This window comes from Ursus arctos, unplaced genomic scaffold (genome assembly GCF_023065955.2).
Source record: "Ursus arctos isolate Adak ecotype North America unplaced genomic scaffold, UrsArc2.0 scaffold_5, whole genome shotgun sequence".
Classification (NCBI taxonomy): Eukaryota; Metazoa; Chordata; class Mammalia; order Carnivora; family Ursidae; genus Ursus; species Ursus arctos.
Window position 1 is genome coordinate 17,441,373 of NW_026623067.1, and position 22,520 is coordinate 17,463,892.

A 22,520-nucleotide genomic window follows, 5' to 3' on the forward strand; every position below is an offset into this window, starting at 1 on the left:
ATAGCTTGAGACGGTTGGATGGCAGCTTAACCTTCAGATGGCTCACTCTGCTCAAGCGAAACTGAGATCTCCGCAGGCCGTGTTACAGCTAGGAGTGAGCAATGAAGATTCAAAGGTAAGGAATGGTATCTTCTCATTGAAACGGTGTAGTTTGTTTACTAGGTCTTGTACTTTGTTGTAAGTGAGGTTTTGCCCCCTGGATTGAAAATTTAAACACAGTTAAATTAAACAAGGATTAACGAATTGACAGCTCTTTATTTGTGACAGTTTTTGATATCAGATTGACATCGCTTTATTATCCATTTGAAGAAGTATCTTGTCTTGCAAGGTGCCTTTCTTGCAAGGGCATTTCATAATGTCTCCTTTTAAATTCTGCAATGAGAAAACTTGGTCGTGCCAAATAAAAGTAAGGTTTCAATGATTCAGATATTTGTGGATATTTCTGGGTGTTTTAAGCGGCATACATATGTTAGAGGGAATATTGTTGTCTAGCCAGTGCCTGGATTATGAAGGTAACATGAGTTGTATTTGTGTGTGTGTGTGTGTGTGTGTGTGTGTCTAGCACTTGTGTGCAGCACTTGTGTTTAAGTCCCAGTTCTTGCAAAATAGAATTTTGAATTTGTCTTTTACCACTTGGTGATTTTGGATTCGTCTTTTACGGCTTGGTGATGTCTCCTTTAGTGTTAATTTCAGGAAGCTTGAGCATGCTATCAAATTTAAAGAGTTGGCATGGAGTATTTTTTTTGCTGGAGCATATAGAGAAATATGTATTTAAGATACCAATAAAAGCTGTTTGTTGTATTTTTATTGTAATTGTTTATGTTTCTAAGATAGGTAAAGGGGACTGACTTTTTCCCCCTAAATGAAGGAGACTTTGGTTCATTTTAAGACAAATAAAATAGAGGTAAGAATGAGGTAGGAAGATCTGAGGAAGGAGAGATTACTATGCCTGGATGTGATCAGAGAATGAAGGGAGAATGTTATGGGTTATAATGGGCATTGAAGGATGGGAGTATTATTACTTCTTTGTTAGAACTTTCATTATATATTATATCATGCACATTTTTGTCTTCCATATTGGCAGGACCAATACCTAGCCCACGTTCCGTGTCTACAAAATTTTAGGCAATTGAGTTGGGTCTTACTGCATATAATTTATTAATTCATCGCAGTGTTTCAAAAGTATCTCATTTCACACATTTTAAGTTAATAAATGTAATACAAATAATAATATGTAAAATAATATAAATTTAGTGGCTAAGAATTGAACTGACTGGTATATTATATATGTTCTGGAATTTAGGAGCAATGTAGCTTGGGGCAATTTACTTAATCTTTATGAGTGTTAGTTTCTTCACCTGTAAAATGGGGATAATGTTACCCGTCTCACAGGGTTTACATGAAGAGTAGACGCCCAGTGTATGCAGTGCGTAGTCCAGTGCCTAGTTTTCGCTAACTGCTCAAAAAGTGCAGGCTGCTACCATCCTCTTCCTCCTCCTCATCAATGAAATGTTTTTTGGCCGCTGAATAAATAACTGTCTTTGTTTTAAACCAAAGCTGACAGTAGACTTCCTGATGGAGTTAATCTTTTCCCTTTCTTTGCCTTCTTCCCCTCTTTTATTTGATTATGTGTTTCATATTTAGGCTAACTGGGAATTGGGGAGGCAAAGGACAGCCTGGAAAGTCCTTTTTTTCTTCCCATGAACTAGGTAGAGAAGGCATTCTTGTAGGTGTAACATAATAACCTGGAACTCTCTGGCGTAGACTGGGACTATTCGGAGTGAAAACACACGTATGTACCTGCCGACGTGGTACATACATACACACATGCATACATTCTCCAAGGGGCCGTACCCCTTGACTGTTGCATTTCTCATGACTACCGTGTGTTATGTCTGAGTAGCTGAATGCAATTTATAGGTGGGACGGGTACTATTTTACCATATATCCGGTACACTCTAAGTATCATGGCTTGGGCAAGGGCTTGACTTTGGGATGCATGAGTCCTCCCCGCTCCTTTATTATGTCTTCAAAATATGTTTATGTGTCAGTTACACTTTTAGGCAATAGAAAGGAATGAGTAATGCTTCTAGGAAAAGAGTCATGTTTTTAATTCATATTATTCAGAAAATCTCTACAGATGTGAAATTCAACTCATTGGAAATAGAGGCTTTAGTACATTAGATTTTCCTGTGCGTTGCTCGTTTGAAATTTTCGATGAACGTTTGTTTATCCTTACAACTTGTAGAGCTGGATGCCATTTTCATGGGCAAACAGACCTTTGGGAAGAAGAGCGGTAGCACACAAAAGCAAAGGATGCTTTCAGGGGCGCCTGAGTAGCTCAGTCGGTGAAGTGTCTGCCTTCGGCTCAGATCATGATCTCAGAGTCCTGGGATCCAGCCCTGCGTCAGGCTCCTTGCTCAGCGGGGAGTCTGCTTCTCCCTCTCCCTCTCTTGCTCTCTCTCAGATAAATACATTAAAAAAAAAAAAAAAGTAAAGGATATCTTCATTTTGTATGCAGACTTAAGTGAATTTCTTTGTCCGTATTGCCTATCTTCCCTATAACATTGTGGCGATTTGGCCCCTGTTTCTTGTATCTGCTAAACAGAAGACACTTAATGAAGTGTCTACCCTGTCAGCCTGCACAGACACTTGCCATCTGCAAGTGATGTGTGTCCTAGCTCTAAGAACAGTTGACTACCGGGGCGCCTGGGTGGCGCAGTGGTTAAAGCGTCTGCCTTCGGCTCAGGGCGTGATCCCCGCGTTCTGGGATCGAGCCCCACATCAGGCTCCTCCGCTAGGAGCCTGCTTCTTCCTCTCCTACTCCCCCTGCTTGTGTTCCCTCTCTCGCTGGCTGTCTCTATCTCTGTCGACTAAATAAATAAAAATCTTAAAAAAAAAAAAAAAAAAAAGGAACAGTTGACTACCACACCTCTGTTCTTTCAGTGAGCTGCTGCTGGGAAGTGTACTTTTTTTTTTGTTTACTTTCTCTGTCTCTTTTTGTATGATCTGGTACTCTATTCTTTGTACTCGAATGAAAGTTTGGGAGTTCTTGACAGGTTGGAATATTAGATGAAAGGAATGGGAATATGGAGCATGTTTTAAATACCAAGTTTGTTAAAGGAAGGCAGAGCTTTTATTCAAAGAACCATGAAAAGCTGTTAGTTTATGATGCAAAGATCACAGAATACGGTTGCCATATGATGAAATTGGCATGCGTTTAAAACAGGAAGCATTAAATAAAATTCTTTTAAGTGTATATGACACAGGGCAGTTATCCTAAAAATATACATGCATTAAAATAATTCTGAGAGGATTAGTCAGTAAAAATTATGAGACTATTTTTGATGGTGTTTACTTTTGAGCTGCTGAACTGAAAACTTCCTGTAATTCACCAAAGCGTGTGGTTTCTAAGAGTCTTTCTTCTCATTCACTTCCAACATACACATGAAAAGTGTAGCCTGCAGTGAAGTTTTAATTGCTATCACATTAGATAGCATTGTTGTACTGGTCTCCTTTCTCTTGGAACGTTCTTGTCTCAAGGCTTTCCTGTTTTGCTGCTAATTTTATCATGAAAACTGGGTGATTGTAGCTTTTCCTACAGTATTTTGATATATATTTTAGTTGTTTGCAGTTAATTGTCTTAGTGTTTGTCTACTGCATTTAGCAAAGTAAGATTATTTTCCTGTTCCAAGATACTTCAAAATGAGGATTTTTTTTTTTCTGGTTTATTTCATTAGAGGGCAGTAGAGCTCTTTGCTTACCTAACCTCTGGCATTTACAGTGTTATTTGAAATAACATTCAAAATAATGTGTGAAGTCAGTAGTTGTGGGAAATGCTAAGTGTTCACATTTCTAATCTGTATATAACAATAGAGTTCTCTTGTTTCCATCAACAAAATTAATGCCTATTAATCAGATATGTACAGAACAAATAAATGAAATCACTATGATTTCATTGTTTGTTAATTTCTTTATGATTATTTGCCAACATGCAGTGTATTAAAAAGCCTTCAACACTATTGGCGTTTTTGTTACATTCTGTCACTCTTACTAATTTCCTTATGAGAAAAGAGAACAAAATAATCCCCAAGATAGTTGAATGGCTCTAATAAGTTATATAGTGTAACTAGTTCCAGGCTAATCATAGACAGTTGAAATTTCCTTATTTATAGAGAAGAGCAATTTTATACTTAACAAACGGCGGTAATTTTGAATAATCAAAACACTTTAACCTTGAATATTCTAAAAACACTAAAATACTTAAATTTTGCTATTAAGCGTGCATTATTGCATTTTCGCCAGTAACTGCAGTTACATCATGTTTTGTTAGTACGGTGGTTCTAAATTTTTTTGGTACATCTTTTAAGAAAGAATCTTTGTGTTTCATTCTTTTCTTCTTTTGAAACAACTGGGATAAGGATCACCTTGAAAGGGAACTGCCATTTATCTTAATGTTAAGTTGGATTATGCTCGGGTTGTACATGGTACTTTACGGATGAGCAATTATGATTTCAAGTGAATTTAGGACTTCCAGTACCAATTTTTTGAGTTAGAGACCTTTATTCTTATTTCCAAAATAGATGGCAAATTCTTTTTAGAGTGAAGAGAAAGGAGGGGAAACCCTGTTTTAGTGCTTACTCTGTGCTAGGCGTGGTATCTCCTCCTTTATTTAAACTACTTTCAGGTGTGAATTCTTATTATTATCGTTATTTTATAAAAAAGATGGAGAAATGGAAACACATACGCATTAAATTATTCTCCCAGATTATACAACTATAAAACAGCAGAACGAGGATTTGAAACCAGACAATTCTACTTCGGAGCCTTGTGCTTGATTCATTGCTAAGATACTGTATCTTTTTGCTTTTTAAATAATTTAGTAGTTGATCCTGGAATATGTATATGCTTGAGGGTGCTGAAAGCTGTTCTTTTTTTTAAAAAATTAATTAATTTGAGAGAGAGAGAGAAGGGAGGACAGAGGGAGAGGGAGAGAGAAAAGGAGGGGCAGAGGGAGATGGAGAGAGAATCCCAGACTCCGTGCTGAGCTCGGAGCCCAACACAGGCTCGATTCCAGGACCCTGAGATCAGGATCTGAGCGGAAACCTAGAGTCAGACGCTTAACCCACCGCTCTGCGCAGGCGCCCCGAAAGCTGTTCTTTTTTTTTTTTTTTTTTTTTAAATATTTTATTTATTTATTTGACAGAGATAGAGACAGCCAGCTAGAGAGGGAACACAAGCAGGGGGAGTGGGAGAGGAAGAAGCAGGCTCCCAGCGGAGCAGGGAGCCCGACGTGGGGATCGATCCTGCGACCCTGGGATCACTCCCTGAGCCAAAGGCAGACGCCCAAGGACTTGAGCCACCCAGGCGCCCCTGAAAGCTGTTCTGCTAGGCGATGATTGTTTTATCGTTGTTTGTTGTTGTTCTCCATAAAGTGAGAGGTATATGGATTCTAAGTTTCCTTTTTCTTTAAGCCGAAATAATTTTACAATGTAAGTCAACAGGAGATGATACCGAACACTTTTATGTAGTAATTTGTTTTGATGTTATTTCAGTTCAGTACAGGCTCCATTTATGAACACACTTCACTATAACAGGTACATGGCATCATTGATGCTGATACCTTATGAACAAAGAAATAGGCTATATCATTTAAAAGAAAACATCCTTAGATCTGTTTATGACAGATATCTTAGTAAAGGGAAAATACGTATGTTGTTCAAATTATGAACTCTTGTGTTAGAAATTTAAAAAGTATTTTGATCTACTTAAAAGTGATGTTTGTATTGACTGATTTTGAAGGACCTTCAGATTTCTCTGAGCTACTCTGATGAACAGGTCTGAATTTTACAAATGTTATATTTTTACAAATCTAATCCACACAGTGCATAAATTTCAGCGTATTTCCTTGATAATTTCAGTTTATTTTTCTCTTGTATAATAGCTGTATATTTATAATGGATGTTTTAAAAATGTAGGGGAAAAAGTCAATTAAAACCAAGTATAATTCCAATAGCCACAACACTGTTGGGTTTTGCTATAGGACCTTCCAGTTGTTTTTTCCTATGGATCTCTTAACTTACAAGTGATTTTTTAAAAAATAGTGATTATATTTGGCCGAGACACAAGAATTGAGGTTTTATTGTTACTGTTCAATACTCGATATGGTTATGAGAAGATAATCTCATTCATTAATCAGAAATTTTTTTTTCCATTTTGATAAGCAATTATTACCTTTTCTACAACATGCTCCCTCATGATCTGAAGAAACTTTCTGGAAAGTCTTGGGCTTTTTACTCACTGATTTTTGATGAGCAGTTTTATAAAATGAGCTTTGCCTCCGGCAGTTCTGTATCGAGATCCTAATTCTCATTTGTACTATTTGGAACGGTTATTTGAGGTTCAGAGAACTTTGAAGACAAGTCAGTAGTTTTTCTTGTCAAATGAAATTATTGATAAATATTGTCTTTCTTTTAAAAAAATTTTGGGTTTTTTCATTACATAAGTTGTGTATTTTTATTATAGAAACCTTGAAAATTCCAGAGATATAAAGAAAAACTCATTGATTTACCCCCAAGATACAGCCAATCTATTTGATCTCTTTTATTTTGGTGTTTATTCTGCGAACACTTTAGTTTGAGAGTGTGATCCTATGAATTCTTTGATTTTATGTATAACTCCTTTCTTCACTTAACTCTGCAGAACCTTTTCCATATTGCTTCAAACTCACCATGAATATATTTTAAATGACTGCATTGTGCTTTGGCTATGACATACTTTAATTTTCTAACAGTTCCTGTATTGTCAGATAATGGGTTTGTTTCCGGTATTTTCCTATTATATTGTGATAAACATCTTTGTATACACTGAGTAGGTGCTCAAGAAACATCTACTGAATGATAGATGGATGAATGAATGAAGCTTCCTTGGTATATAGGGTTATTCCCCAGGAGTATAATTAGTAGGTGAAAAGGTCGTAACCTAAAAGGAGGTCTTTTTAGTTTGATAAATGGCTTTCCATAGTTATTTTGCAAACACACACAGAAACTCAGAAGTTGCATTCAAAGGATTTAAGAGCTTCTGGAGAAAGGTGTAACATGACTATCTCAAATATAGGTTCTTCGGTAACTAGTTAATTAATTACTTTGGATAATTTTAAGAGACCAGTGAAAAGCTCAGGCACTTCTGTAATACTAGAGAGCCCTCTATTTAATAATTTCTGTATTCCAGTAGTGTACAAATTAAACAAGCTTTTGTTATACAGGTTTTATTTTATTATAAAACATACAGAAGCAATTTGATCAAATACTCCAGCAGTTCGAGAAAATAGAAACAGCCCTTATTTGTGAGATAATTGCTCAGATACTCTGGGAACAAAGCCTGGTTCTTTGGAATCAAATTTATTTAAGTATTTCTAAGGCTTTGTGGCTCTAGTTTTCTGACCCTTAAGTTTGTTTTGTGTCCTTTTTCATTGTGATCAGTTTCTCAATGATCATGTCCTTCACGTGTCATGTTTTCTACATAAGAGCAATACAAAATGTTTTCCCTCAATTTAGTGTATTTTTTTTTAGTTTTGTGGTCAATTGGACTTTCTAAAAGACCTTATATATTCAAGTACATTTATGGGTTCCAATCATATATGTATAGCTCCTTGCTATCACAGTGAACCCCCTTGTATCTGTGTGAGAGAGAGAGTGTGTGTGTGTGTAAACTTTTTTCATATTTCGGGCTCCCTCATGGAAACTCTGCAATTATCCATGGTAGGACTTTATAAGCTAAAAAAAATATTGCCTTGGACACTATCTTTGATGGGTAAAGACAAGCAGAATATTGATATACAATTAGAGTGTGATGGAATGGAGTATTCATGTGGAGGAAATGATAACAGAGTCTTGGGGGAGAAAATCCTTTCAAAGAATACTCCAGAAAGTTCATGCATTTCAAAATTAAAATATCATCTTTTTACTAACATTCTTTTTAAAAATGTTGTGGGATTCCAAAGTTAGGGGAACAAATAATATCACCCTTGTTTGTCTTTCCTAGCCTTGGAACCTTTTTAACTTTTCGTATCCAGAGGCAGTTGATAATTATAGTGTTTCACATAATAGAATATATAGACTATAATAGAATATATTTAGAAATACCTTTTAGGGGCGCCTGGGTGGCACAGCGGTTAAGCGTCTGTCTTCGGCTCAGGGCGTGATCCCGGAGTCCTGGGATCGAGCCCCACATCAGGCTCCTCCACTGGGAGCTTGCTTCTACCTCTCCCACTCCCCTTGCTTGTGTTCCCTCTCTCGCTGGCTGTCTCTATCTCTGTCAAATGTATAAATAAAATCTTTTTAAAAAAATGAATTTAGTACCATGGAGATCATCGGCGAACACTGTCTGGGGGCAGGAGTAGATGTTTAAGATGGAAGGCAGTATCGAATGCTATTGAGAGGTCAGGAAAGAGAACAGACAGGTGAGTGAGGGATTTGATCTGATGGACTTCTCTAATAACTCTGACAATTGTAATCTCAGTTACATTTGAGAGGAAGGAGAAACCTGATTGGATTAAACTGAGGAGAGAATATGAGGACGCAGAGTGAAAGCCACCATAGAAGTAACTCTTCCAAAGCATAGAGATAGGATAGTCAGTGCAGGGGGTGTGGATTTAGTGAGCACCAAGGGAGAGGAGGTTTGTACGCTGATATCGCAGATCCCTGGGTTGGGGGGCGGTGGAATTGATACCGCAGGCAGAGACGGCTATCATTTCCCTGAGAAAGTGAGCAGGTTCGAGATCCAGAGCAGGAATGGAAGGGTTGGACTGTGATGGGAGTGGGAACATACCATTTGTTGTAATAGGAAGTAAGGAAGAGTGTGGGTGAGGTAGGTAGTTTTGGGTGTTAGAGAAAGTTGTGTCCCTGCTTCTGTTTTCTCCATGCTGTCGTTCGTTGGGGGAGTGGGTAGGTCTCGGAGGCTTGGGAACAGAGGAGAAAGTATGAAAGAGTATTTTGGATACGGGGAAAATGAACAAACTGGGTATTTTAGTCTACTTTGCTGTGTTGAACAGTGCTGATTGCCTGTGTGAGATTTGTGGCCATGGATTTAAAATGAGAACTGTTAGAAGGTTGCACATTGTTCTTTTTTTTTTTTTTTAATTTTATTTATTTATTTGACAGAGAGAGAGACAGCCAGCGAGAGAGGGAACACAAGCAGGGGGAGTGGGAGAGGAAGAAGCAGGCTCATAGCAGAAGAGCCTGATGTGGGGCTCGATCCCATAACACCGGGATCACGCCCTGAGCCGAAGGCAGATGCTTAACCGCTGTGCCACCCAGGCGCCCCATTGCACATTGTTCTTGATCCATTTTTAGTTGCTCTGGTGTAGAGATGGAACAGGTGGATAATTGGATTTAATCAGGGTTTCATCTTTGCCTGGTGTATCAGATGAGGGGAGAAAGGGAGTAAAGGATGGCGCGCGCGCACGCGCGCACACACACACACACACACACACACACACACAGAGGAGTGATTCTGAATCGGGGTCAGGTGGAAAGTGAGGATATGATATGTGTTGGGGGTGGGGTGATGGAGAGGAACTGGCTGGAAACAGAACTGGAACCCTGGGCCATAGCCTTCCCAGAGTAGTTTGTGGTACAAAGCACCCTCAGATGGACACATTAGTTCCAGGATCACTCAGTGATTTTTTCATTTGAATCTTCAGGTTTCTAAGGCTTGGTCTGGTGTATAGCATATCCTTTAAGAGGGAGAAGTAGATAAAAATAAAACCTAATATCTGGTCTTGTCTGAACTTTTACCCCTGTATCAACTTGGAAAGTGAATTGGTCCAAATATATGAAGATTTGCTGTATAGCGCAGGAGTTCTTAAAGTGTGGCCAGTGGGTGCTCCTTGACCTTTGCTTCCTCGGTTGACCATATACCCAGCATCTGCTGGAAAATACTGGAGTAGTTCATAACGAGCCCTCTATACAATGATACTATAACTAGAAATCAATTAAAATGTGAATGTTTTATATCTCGATTGAATTTATTGGCTTTTGAACATCATTGGTGATTTTCTGAATTGCTTTTCTAAATCTAGCATTCTAATTTTGGGATGGCACTATAAATTTTAGATTCAAGACACAGTAAAGATGGCTGGATTAAGTTTTCTCATGAGTAAATTGCATTGTTGGGTATTGAATCAGTCCTAAAATTTTGGTAAAGAAAAAGTTTACAAACACTTTTCCCTGGCCTAGTCTTTTTTTTTTTTTTTTAAAGATTTTATTTATTTGAGAGAGAGAGAGTGAGCGAGAGAGAGCACAATGGGACGAGGCAGAGAGGAAGAGGGAAACAGTCTCCCCACTGAGCAGGGAGCCCACTGTAGGGCTTGATCCCAGGACCCTGGGATCAGGACTTGAGCCCAACGAAGGCAGATGCTTAACCAACTGAGCCACCCAGGCACCCCTCTTGGCCTAGTTTAAATGAGATTTTAAGCATTTTTGCTGTGAAGTTGCCATATGAATGCTTAAATATATCTTTAATGGCTTATGTAAATTGTGTTTCTTTCAAATTTTTTTATAAGAATTATTTAGAGGAAATTAAACTTATATGGAGAAGAGGAGTCACTTTTATTTTACAAGATATTTCTCCTCTCAGAGCAAAGTATTGGGCACTCTTGACTGCTTTCGTGGTATTACGGAAATAAAAGTTTTTCTAATACATTCTCATCTAAAATCTCTTTATGTTGGTTTTTTGTTTGTTTTTAGCTTTTCACCTGTCCTTAATACTTATCATCCAACACTATGTAATCTTTAAAAAAAATCTCACGTCTGTGTATAAAGTGCTTTAAGGACTTAATCAGATCCTCAGATCTTGGGTCACCCGTGCTCTTACCTGGAACCGTGGCCGACCCCAGATACCTCGTCACTCTGAGTCCATGGATATTTCCCTGTTTGTGTGTAGCAGCAACTGGGCATCACTAGTTAGTTCTGTTTTTGGTCTGTCTTTAGATGACATGTCTGAGAGTCAGTGCGCAGAGAGGAGTCCCGCTCAGTCACCTTATATAATGGGGAATGAAATTCATAAGCAGCAGGAACATGTCCTAACTGGGGCCTTTAGATGAACAAAGAGGTAGCGGTAGGGCTGGGGAAGCAGGGTTATCCTCATTTTACCGCCTGCCCCACCTCTGGCTCCTGGCAGAAACAAAGGGACAGAATATAATCTTATTTCTGAAAATCTTGGTAACTTGTTTCAGAAAAGTTTTGATCCCTGACTAATGAATGACCTAACAGACTATATGCACTTTTCACAATGTCTTATTTTGTTTTTAAAAATTGTTTTGTTGGGGCGCCTGGGTGGCACAGTCGTTAAGCGTCTGCCTTCGGCTCAGGGCGTGATCCTAGCATTCTGGGATCGAGCCCCACATCAGGCTCCTCCGCTGGGAAGCCTGCTTCTTCCTCTCCCACTCCTCCTGCTTGTGTTCCCTCTCTCACTGCCTCTCTCTCTCTCTGTCAAATAAATAAATAAGATCCTTAAAAAAAAAGAAATTTTAGGAGATATTGGGGTGCCTGGGTGGCACAGTCGTTAAGCGTCTGCCTTTGGCTCAGGGCGTGATCCCGGCATTCTGGGATCGAGCCCCACATCAGGCTCCTCTGCTGGAAGCCTGCTTCTTCCTCTCCCACTCCCCCTGCTTATGTTCCCTCTCTGGCTGGCTGTCTCTCTCTCTGTCAAATGAATAAATAAAATCTTTAAAAAAATTGTTTTGTTATTATCTGGAGTTTCTATACATAACATTTGCTTATACTCACGAACTGTGCTGTTGTAACATCAGTGAAACACTAGATATTTGTTTTGTGGTTGTGGTTAATCAAAACACATAGCTGACAAATCACATACATGGGGTGCAGATAAAATGTAATAAGTGAATGTGTAAAAAGAAATTCTTGTTTATAAATTCTGTTTTTTTTTTTTTAAAGATTTTATTTATTTATTCGACAGAGATAGAGATAGCCAGCGAGAGAGGGAACACAAGCAGGGGGAGTGGGAGAGGAAGAAGCAGGCTCCTAGCGGAGGAGCCTGATGTGGGGCTCGATCCCAGAACGCTGGGATCACGCCCTGAGCCGAAGGCAGACGCTTAACGACTGCGCCACCCAGGCGCCCCCATATAAATTTTGTTTTTTTTTTAAGGAATTAAAAATTCTTTTGTACTTTTCTGAATTTATGCGAGTAGTTTACATTGTAGACACATTAGCAAATGCAAGAAAATAAAATTTAGCTGCAGTCCTACCTAAAGATAATAATTTGGAATGAGATATTTAATTGGCATGTGGCTTGCCAAGTAGTACGTTATAAACGTTTTTTCCCCACCATGGAGCGTTACATTATAAATATCTTTCATTGTCAATAGATGAACTTTCGCTCAGCAGCATCATTTTAAATGGCTGCAGAATATTCTATTGCTTACATATTCCATCTTCTTATTTTTCTTTCTTTGGTAAGTAGGGTTTATATTTCTAGTAACCCTTCAGCAATACGTTTCCTTTTGAAGCCATATTTAAACCTTTGGGTAGATACTAGCATATTGGCTAGTTACAGTAAGGGAAGTAGATCTTAGAAATGCTGCATGTGTTAGAATTCTAGTAACTGCTAGAGTAATGAATTTTTATTGCAGAGTAAGCTCTCTTTTCCAGGGCTATTATCATGTTTGGACATATAGTTTGGAACGTCTTTTTAAAATTTTTTATTTTTATTTTATTTTATTTTTTACATTTTTATTTAAATTCCAGTTAGTTAACACACAGTATAATATTAGTTTCAGGTGTAAAATATAGTGATTCAACACGTCTATACAACACCTGGTGCTCATTATAAGTGCCCTCCTTAATCCCTATCACCCATTTCTCCCATTCCCCCACCACTCTCCCCTCTGGTAACCATCCATGTGTTCTCTGTAGTTAAGAGTCTGTTTCTTGGTTTGCTTCAGTCTTTCTTTCTTTTTTTTCTTCCTTCGCTTTGCTCAGTTGTTTTTTTCTTAAATTCCACATATGAGTCAAATTATATGGTATTTGTCATTCTCTGACTGACTTACTTTGCTTAGCATAATGCTCTGTAGTTTCATCCATGTTGTTGAAAATGGGAAGATTTCATTCTTTTTTATGGCTCAGTAATATTACATTGCAAATATATATACACATTCATCAGTCAATGGACATTAGGGCTGCTTCCATAATTTGGCTCTTACAGATAATGCTGTAAACATCAGGGTGTGTGTTGGAATGTTTTTTAAATTTGTGTGTGTTTATTTGTTAATTCATGAGGTTCTCAAACAGAGAATTTGCTTCCTTCCTTCCTCTCTTCTTCTCTCTCTTTCTCTTCCCCCTCTTCCTTTCTTCTTTATAATGGAGAAGAAGTATAGTTTCTTTCAGAGATAACCCATTTTATCCCAAGGAGTTCCAGCGCATCCATCTTAACAAGATAATTTTATCCAAACTTAAAATGCTGCCACTTCCTTAGTAAGGACAGTGTAATAAATACAACAAAATAACCCTTTTGTAACTCTCAGCAGTAAAACGGGAGAGTTATTCAGGTACAACTTTATTTATGGAATGAGTAAAGGCTCATGGAATTTTCCAGCAAAAAGAGATCTTAGATGGATTTGGCAATGGATTGCTAGATATGACATCAAAAACACGAACAGCACAAGAAAGAAGATAAATTGGACTTATCAAAATTAAAAACTTTTGTGCATCAAGGACATTATGAAGAAAATGAAAAGATAACCTAAAGAATGGGAGAAAATATTAGCACATCATGTATCTGCCAAGGGTTTTGTATCTACAGTATTTGAAAAACTCCTGTAGCTCAATAACAAGACAACTCCAATAAAAAATGGGCAGAGGACTTGGATAGACATTTCTCCAAAGAGGATATACAGATGGCCGCCAGGCTCATGAAAAGATACTCAACACCATTAGTCATTAGGGAATTGCAAATCAAAACTACGGTGAGGTATCACCTCACACTCATTGGGTTGGCTATAATTACAAAGAGAAAAGGAAGAAAGGAGGAGAAAGAAAGAACATAGATGGGGGTAAGGATGGGGAGATATTAGGACCCTTGTAATTGCTGCTGGGGTTGAGCCACTGTGGAACGTACTTTGTTAGTTGCTCAGAAATTCAAACACAGAATTAACGTATGACTCTGCAACTCCAGTCTTGGATATGTACCCAGAAGGACTCAAGGAAATACATGTATGTGCATGTTGATAGCAGTACTAGTCACGGTAGCCAAAAGGTCCGAAATGTCCATCAGTGGATGAATGGATAAACCATGTGTGATTAATACATACAATGGAATATTAATGAGCCATAAGAAGAAACGAGGTACAGTGTAGATAGACCTCAAAGATGTTTGCTTACTAAAAGAAACCAGACCCAAAAACTCACATATTATGTGATTTCATTTATATAAAATATCCAGGATAGGCAAATCCATAGGAACAGTAAGCAGATAGCAGTTGCCAGGGCCTGGGGGGAGGGAAGCTAGAGGAGTGACAGCTTAAAGGTTTTGAGTTTTGGGGCTGATGAAACGTTCTGGAATTCTAGAGTGGTAATGGTTGCACAATGCTGTGAATGTGTTAGGAGCCACTGAATTGGATTAAAACAATAAATTAGAGATCAAGAAAGAGAATAAGGGAAACCAACTTTAGGAATATATGTATTTTTTAAGATTTATTTATTTATTTGAGAGAAAGAGCAAGAGAGTGCGAGCTGGGGGAGGGGCAGAGGGAGAGGGAAAGAGAGAATCTCAAACAGACTCCCCGCTGAGCCCGATGAGATGATGCGAGGGCTTGATCTCACAACCCTGAGATGACGACCTGAGTCAAACCCAACAGTCGGATGCTTAACCGACTGAGCCACCGAGGCGCCCCCCCCCCCCCCGACTTCAGGAATATTTCAGCCTTCTGAGTTTACTCAGAAAACTCAGACCCAGTGAGGTTAAAAGATGGGTGGGTTGATTATTAGCACAGCCAGAAGAGGTGCTAGTCTGACATAACGGAGGGGACAGTGGACTGAAAGTGACCAAACTGTTTCAATTCTTAGAATGTGGGCAAGAACCTGAATCTTTCTGCAGCATATTTCCCAATTTGAAAATGTGGCTGGTAATACCTGTCTGTTAGGATTATTGATAGGATTAATTGAGATAACGTCAGCGAAATGCCTATTAGAGCGAGCCTCACATAGTAGGTACTTAATATTAATTGAATTTGAATTTGCAGTGCTATGGTTTAACCTTGTGTTAGAAACATAAATTATCCTGGAAAATGTTTTGAGGAATATATTATCTTGAAAGAAAGTTGAGTACTGGCTTGATAGCTCGTATAATAGTTTGCTCTTTAAAAAATATTGTTCAGTATTACCATATTTCTAGTTTGTAACCGTTGAGATTGAATTGTATGTAGGCATTATTTTGAACAAATCGCCGTTCCTTTTCTCTTAATTAGTAGAAAGGATTCCCAAATGAATGCAGAGGAAGAATACTGCTTCCGTAATTGCTAATACTGCCTTGTGGGCTACTTGAACTCCCTGTGGGATTTTTTTTTTCACCCACAGTGACCTTTCATAGCGTATGCGCTCTGAAAGAACAAGTCCACAGGGGTAGCATGGCAATGTGCCAATTATCAGTGTAATCTTCTATGATGTTAAATCATCTTCGCTTTTATTTGACCATTCTCACTGACAATACTTTGTATTTACTTAGTAGCTCTCAGCTACAGGGCTCAAAACTCTTTGCAAACATTGAGCCTCAAAGCACTCCTTTGAGGCAGGCATACTGTAATTATCTTTTTGGGTGAAGAGAGGAGGAGGAGGATGGTATCATTTAATTGTTAATGCTGTGATAAGATAAGAAGTAGTCTACAAAAAATAGGTTGCTAGTTATAGGATGGTTTTTATTTTAAAATGAGAAAGCAGAAGCTTTGCAGCCTCATTAGGTGATACTCAAGATTTTCATCCCCACTTTAATTTGGCCATTTTTTTTTTCTACTTTTCAACTAACTGATTGTAAGGTGTATTGACTTCTTTCGATTCCAAAGTATAAGAAAATAAGAAAATTGTAAGCATGTACCTAAAGTAGTTTGATCGAACTGTGAAAATTTGTCAGGCCTTTTTGCTCTAGACAGATGAGTAGAAAAATTTATATATTTCTTTTTTTTAAAAGAATTTATTTATTTATTTGAGAGAGAGAGCGTGCCCGGGGAGGCACAGAGGGGGAGGGAGAGAGAATCTTTTTTTTTTTTAAAGATTTTATTTATTTATTCGACAGAGATAGAGACAGCCAGCGAGAGAGGGAACACAAGCAGGGGGGGTGGGAGAGGAAGAAGCAGGCTCATTGCGGAGGAGCCCGATGTGGGGCTCGATCCCATAACGTCGGGATCACGCCCTGAGCCGAAGGCAGACGCTCAACCGCTGTGCCACCCAGGCGCCCCGGGAGAGAGAATCTTGAGCAGACTCCCTGCTGAGCACAGAGCCCCACGTGGGCCTTGCTATCATGACCCTGAGATCAGCAAGAGTTGGACGCCCAACTGAGCTACCCAGGCAGGTGCCCTCTATTTCTTAGCTTTGAGAGTGCGTACTGTGTCGTCAGTTGTAAGTTACAGAGTTGCCTCCTCAGGCATTTTAGGTTGGCATGGTAGTGACTGTTTAATAATACTGCTGCCATGTACATGCACCTGTGCTTCTCTTTGATGATGCATTTTATGAATGAAGTACTACCTAATCCTATATCTTTTGGCTGTTTCTTGAATGGTGATCTCTGGAGATGGGGAGTATCCTATAGGTTGATACAGAAAAAGCATAAAAATACAGTTTAAAATGGGGCCTACTTAATAGTAATTCCTAAAAAAAGATAAAACATGACTCATAAAGAAATTTGGTTTATGTTCAGAAGCAGCCTCCTAAGTTGCCTCGTGTCAGTGAATATGAGTCAGGGCCAATTTGGAGGCCGAAGGGGCATCTCATTTCTTCATAATAGTATATGAATAGTGTATAAAACCTGCAGGTGGCTGAGCTGCATCGTTGTCTCTTCTGTAATTGTCTCTTGTCGAATTCTGATTAGCCCGGGTGGGGGGAGCTGATCAAAGCCAAATCTCAGTGTCCGCAGTGCACAGACCAGCAACGGCTACACCGATCCTACCACGTTCAAATAATCAAGAGGATTATGATAATAGATAACACTTACTGACCACTTAATATATGCCAGGTATTATTCTTTGTGCTTTTATGCTTTGTCTCATTGGACCCTTGAAGTTAGTAAACAGTGAGTCACTTTCTATTATTTGCCCAGGAGGACTGAAAATAATTTACAATTTAATAAAGTAGCCACCATGCTTCCATAATGATTACTTTGCCACCTGTCTTCAGTGAGGTCCATGGCTAGTGCCTGTTCTCACAGTCTTTACGGTTTTATCGTGCTCTTAAACATTTTGTTTTGAGAGCCACGAAAATCTCCTGAGGGTAGGTGATTTATTTCCATTTGCCAAGTGTGCGGAGTGAGAGAATGACCTTGATAGAGATCAGACTGAGAATTGGTCCTGCTCTTTTCTGGCAGGGCTGTCTGGGTGATAAAGTACTAGTAGTACTAAAGAATCTGAGAGTTTCTGGTAGGAAAACAGTCTGTACCGAATGTTTCTAGAGCATAGCTCCTCTACTGAAGTGCAGGTAGCTTAACAGGTCAGCTGAAATACCGACTGAGCCCTTCGGGCCCCGGGCAGCCAGGCCGTGTCCTGGGGGAACTGGCCTTCCCAGCCACTCACCCAGCCTCAAGCTGACTTGCTGGCTCACCATATTGTAAATTTTGTCAGTGCCCGGATGGCAGGTAGGCTCAGGAAACATAATTCCCCTCCAAAATGGAAAGAAGTAGAAATCATACTTTATCTTTTTTTTTTTTAATCTAATTCTCTCTCACCTGTTACTTAGTTGCTGGGGGCCGGGGGCATAGTGGATTTAGATCTTGAAATTTGTGTTTAGCAGCTTGTTGTTAGTGATCTCAGAAGTTAGCAGTAGTGACTTACATAAAAGCAGAAGCATTTCCTGACTGGTATGTCTACTTGCTGATTGTGGGAATTGACAGAGGGCCAACTTGACCTGCTTTTGGAGGGTGCTTTTTTTCACCTCCATTATTGTTTTGGGGGAAGTTTGGTTTACTCGTCCTTTTAGGTAATTTTTGAAGCTCTGACATAAAAACTCTTTCACACAGTCAAGACTTTATCATTGATTAACGTACATGAAGTGGTTCATTTGGCAAATTGACCCAAATCACCTTGACAGTGGATTCGGAGACCACCTTTATTAGTCCTACAGACTCATTTCTGCCAGCCTCTCCCACAAAACTTCTTAGTCTTCTTTTTGCACATTAATGTTAAAAAGAATGGTGGCCACTTTTTTGTCTGTCATGCACAGTGGCACGTCAACTTATGGAGAGACACGTTTTAGAGTCCAAGGCCGTGCAGGTGCCGGTGGTCTCACAGAGACCAGACTATTCCTAGGCAGAGAGAGTCCCTCAGGAACGTGCCACACTGGATCCCAGCGTCACATCCCCAAATAAGCCGACGTCAGCCATCTTACTATCCTTCCGGAGTTTGTTGAACAGTTTGCCGGTAGTTGAACACGTAGCACTTGAATTGCTGTCAGCCCACCTGGGTCCTCAGCACGCGTTGACTGAGATCCTGAAGATTGACATTTTCCACCTCATGCCAGGACTTACGCTCATTCAGGGAAACGGTGGGCCTAGTTGCCTGCATTATTTAATTCTCTCTCTGTTTGCAAAGTGTATAGTTGAAGTCATGTAAGGGAATCACAATAGCTGAATTCACAGAAATTCGCTATCATGTCACCCCCTGTTACCTGATGACTTGTGCTCTACGTGCTTTGTCTCTCAGATGTTTCACTTATTTATGCCTTCAGAGTCTTCAGGCTCCTATTTCTTAGAATTTAAAAGCACTGCTGTGTTCATTAAGAAAGTCTCCTGCCTATTACCAACCTCCTACTGATTTATAGTATTAGAGCCTGTTAGGAGAGAGAAAAGGTTCTTAAATAGAAGCTCACTGGTATTCCGTATTTGTTAGCTAAATATATTGCTAGGAAATCTTGCAGGTAAACATTCTGTGTGCCCAGTGAAAAAGGGAAGGGGTAAGGTCGTGAAGGTGATAGTCACTGATTCTTAAATTGACAGGGAGGAGTGTGAGTATGTTGACCTGGTAAGTTCCAGTTTGAAGAATACGAATTCTAATAGGAGTCTCTGTTTTCCTCCAAATACATGTATTGAGCTGGGTTCTGTTGATACCAGCCAAGTAATTTTAATTGGATTTAGATTCAGATATGACTGTCCCCCATGGTTTTCACTCTTGTAGACTCAACTTATGCCACTCTGTCCAGTAGGGGTTTGCCTCAATTTATCTTAGCAATATTAATCACCTGTTTATTTTTCTTCATTCCAGGGCGTTAAAACATCCCATGTTCATTAGTATAAGAATAATTCTAAAAGTCAATTATCCTAACAAATTAGGACCTGGAAATTTTGAGAACAACTGTTACATTTAATTTATTATATTTTAAGAGGTCGGGTTGAAGATTACTATTTGTGGGTGTGTTTTGTTTTGTTTTGTTTTCCCACGTCAGTATTGTTGCAGAGACGGTTCAGACTTCGTTATTAACTAGCTGTGTGTTCTGGGACAAAAGCATTTCACCTCCCTCATCTTGGTGCTTTCCTGTCCAAAATAAAGGGCTTGAGTGAAGTGGTTTCTCCCATTCAGCTCATAAATGACTCCATATTAGATCTGACGGACAATGGCGAGTAAGGTTAAGGACTTCGGAGGTGGCATTGATATGCAGTGAAAACAACTCAGGTTTCAGAATCACGCTTTTCGCCTCTCAGGAAGGAAGTAGTTGAAGAATCTCAAAAAGGTGACTTATCTCTCAGAGGCTCAAATTCTAATCTGAGAATTTGGACAATAATAGCTACCTAACAAGGTTTGTCCGAGAATTAAATATGATAGGAAATGTAAAAGTGTCTATTACAGTACAGTTCAGTTCATGGGTATCTTTATCCTTTAAAGATAAGGTTAGGACAGGAAAATTGAAATGCCCTGCTCTTTACAAGGCCATTACTGAGTTTTGCCAAAAGTGGAGCCGGCTGTGAAAGTAGAAGGCATAAAGAAGATAATTCTTTGAATTTGCAAATATCCTAATATCTTTAGGCTAGATTGCTCTTTGACAGCAATTGGAAGAAAATATTTAAGGGATGTCTAGGTCGGTCGTAAGACCTTACTGAATTTTTTTCTTTGGTGCTAGTAACCTTCTTTTCTTTCCTTGGAGCATTTGAACTTAAATCAGAAATGAATACTAGGTAAACACTCAGGCAAAAAGCCGGATCCAATTCTGTTGCATTTTGAATGACGCTGGCTAGTCACTAAACAGCTGCGTACATCTTTAGAGATAATGTCAAATTTAGGGGTACTAGAATACATGCGCTATTTTGAATATTTAAAGGAAACTTGTTATATATTTAGAAATATAAGATCAAAGAATATGTACCATCAGAACATTGTGGAGGAAATGGCTCACTCATACAGATTGATAGTACAAGCCTATAAATTTGTCAGCGTTTTCTGTTAGTACCTCATTGGTAGGCAGTCTTCATGCAGTGGACTGTCTTTTGAATTTGTGGCTATATAATTGGTATCTTTTAAAAATTGCTGGATTTTAAATTATAATCTGGCTTGCATGTAGCCTTGAGCTGAGTGTATTGGGTAATTATCAAGTACTTTATATACTGATTTGTTAAATACATTATTGATAGATTAGTTATAGTAGTGGTGTTTGAACTTACTCTTTGTCTTGGTATCCTCTGTCAGGATTGCAGAATCTTTTATCACTGCAGGTAGGGTAACCATTTGGGCTTATTGTGTTAGCTGGGTGACTTTATGTAGAAAAAGTCAATAAGATTCTACAATGAAAAATTTAAAAAGCTGTATGCTTAAGAGAAAGCTTATCCCTTTGTTTACCACAAATGAGAATAGAACTTTGAATGTTTGATGAATGCAGGACTTTGGCAAGAGTTATGAATATACCTGCTCAGTTTTAAAATAAAAACAAAGAAGTTAGAAGTAGATTAGAGTATAAATTATTATGGAACAATGTATAAAATATAAAAATTAGGGAGATTATAGGCATTCTGATTTCACATTTGTAATGAAGTTATGAAAAGTTAAATGAAGTGTCTTCAAATTTTGAATTTCTAACCAGAAAAAAGTTGTTTTCTATGAATACTTCTTTCAAAAAATAGCCACTGACTTGGTTCTTAAATAGACTAAGTCCTGTAGAAATTTCATCCGAAATGGTTTTAGCAGCATGCAGTATTAATAACTAATATAAAATCAGCATGGTGTTTGGATCTTCTAAAACTGGTTCATGAAATTTGCTTACTGCAATTTTACCCCAATGTATAAGTGACCTTGAGAATTTTTTAATTTTTATTTTAATTCCCGTTAGTTACCTTACAGTGTTATACTAGTTTCAGGTGTATAATACAGTAATTCAACACTTCCCTATATCACCTCATGCTCACAATGATAAGTGCACTCCTTAATCCCCCAGAATTTTTTTTTTTTAACAGTAATGGTCACAGTGGTGTCCTGTCAAAGCCGTTTCAGTTAATTTGAAGCTAATTTAAAGTTAATTAACATTGGCACTTGGTCAGGAGAAATTGTTTCACCTGTTATTTCCCTCAGTTGAAAATAACATAAGCAGGGGTGCCTGGGTGGCTCAGTAGGTTAAGCGTCTGCCTTTGGCTCGGGTCATGAGCCCAGAGTTCTGGAATCAACCTGAGTCAGGCTTCCTGCTTAGCGGGGAGTCTGCTTCTCCCTCTCCCTCTGCTGCTCCCCCTGCTTGTACTCTCTCTCTCTCAAATAAACCAATAAATAAAATTTAAAAAGAAAAAGAAAATAACATAAGCAAAGAAGTAGATTTTAAAAATATTATTGGTGAGTTTTCTTTCTTTAAAGCCAAGAAAGTAAAGTTACAACAAATTCCGTTGTTGTTATAAAATATTTAAACTTAAAATGTTACAAGCTTCAGTTTTTCAATGAATGTTCTGGAAAAATATTAACCATTAAAGTATGCATTCAGATATGTGAATGGCGCACATAATTTTTTGCCTCAGGTTCCAAACGCTGGTAAGAACTTAACAGTATTTACTACCATTTCCCTGCTCCTGGCCTTTTGCTGTTGTTGTCACACATTTTTCTTACATATGTCATAAACCTCACACTATGATTATTTTAGCTTAAACAGATAATTATCTTTTAAAGAAATGTAAAGTCCCAAGTCCGTTGACCTAAGACAGGGAGATTATTGGGGTGGCCCTGACCCATTCGGGTATGCTGCTTAAAAGCAGCAAGGTTTCTCTGGCAGGTAGCAGAAAAGGAAGTCAGAAAGACTGGCAGTGCGCAGGGGACTCAACTTGTTGCTGGTTTGAAGATG

The 22,520-nt window shown here is 38.7% G+C and overlaps 1 protein-coding gene across 27 annotated transcripts in view; it reads left to right on the plus strand.

Moving 5' to 3' along the window:
• Window positions 1-22,520, plus strand: part of COMMD10 (COMM domain containing 10) — a 286,085-nt gene that overhangs the window by 37,204 nt on the left and 226,361 nt on the right. For all 27 annotated transcript variants that reach the window (XM_057307469.1, XM_057307465.1, XM_057307459.1 and 24 more), the window contains exon 5: window positions 5-115. In XM_057307469.1, coding sequence (XP_057163452.1) covers window positions 5-115 — 111 coding nt within the window. The remainder of the gene's footprint in view (window positions 1-4; window positions 116-22,520) is intronic.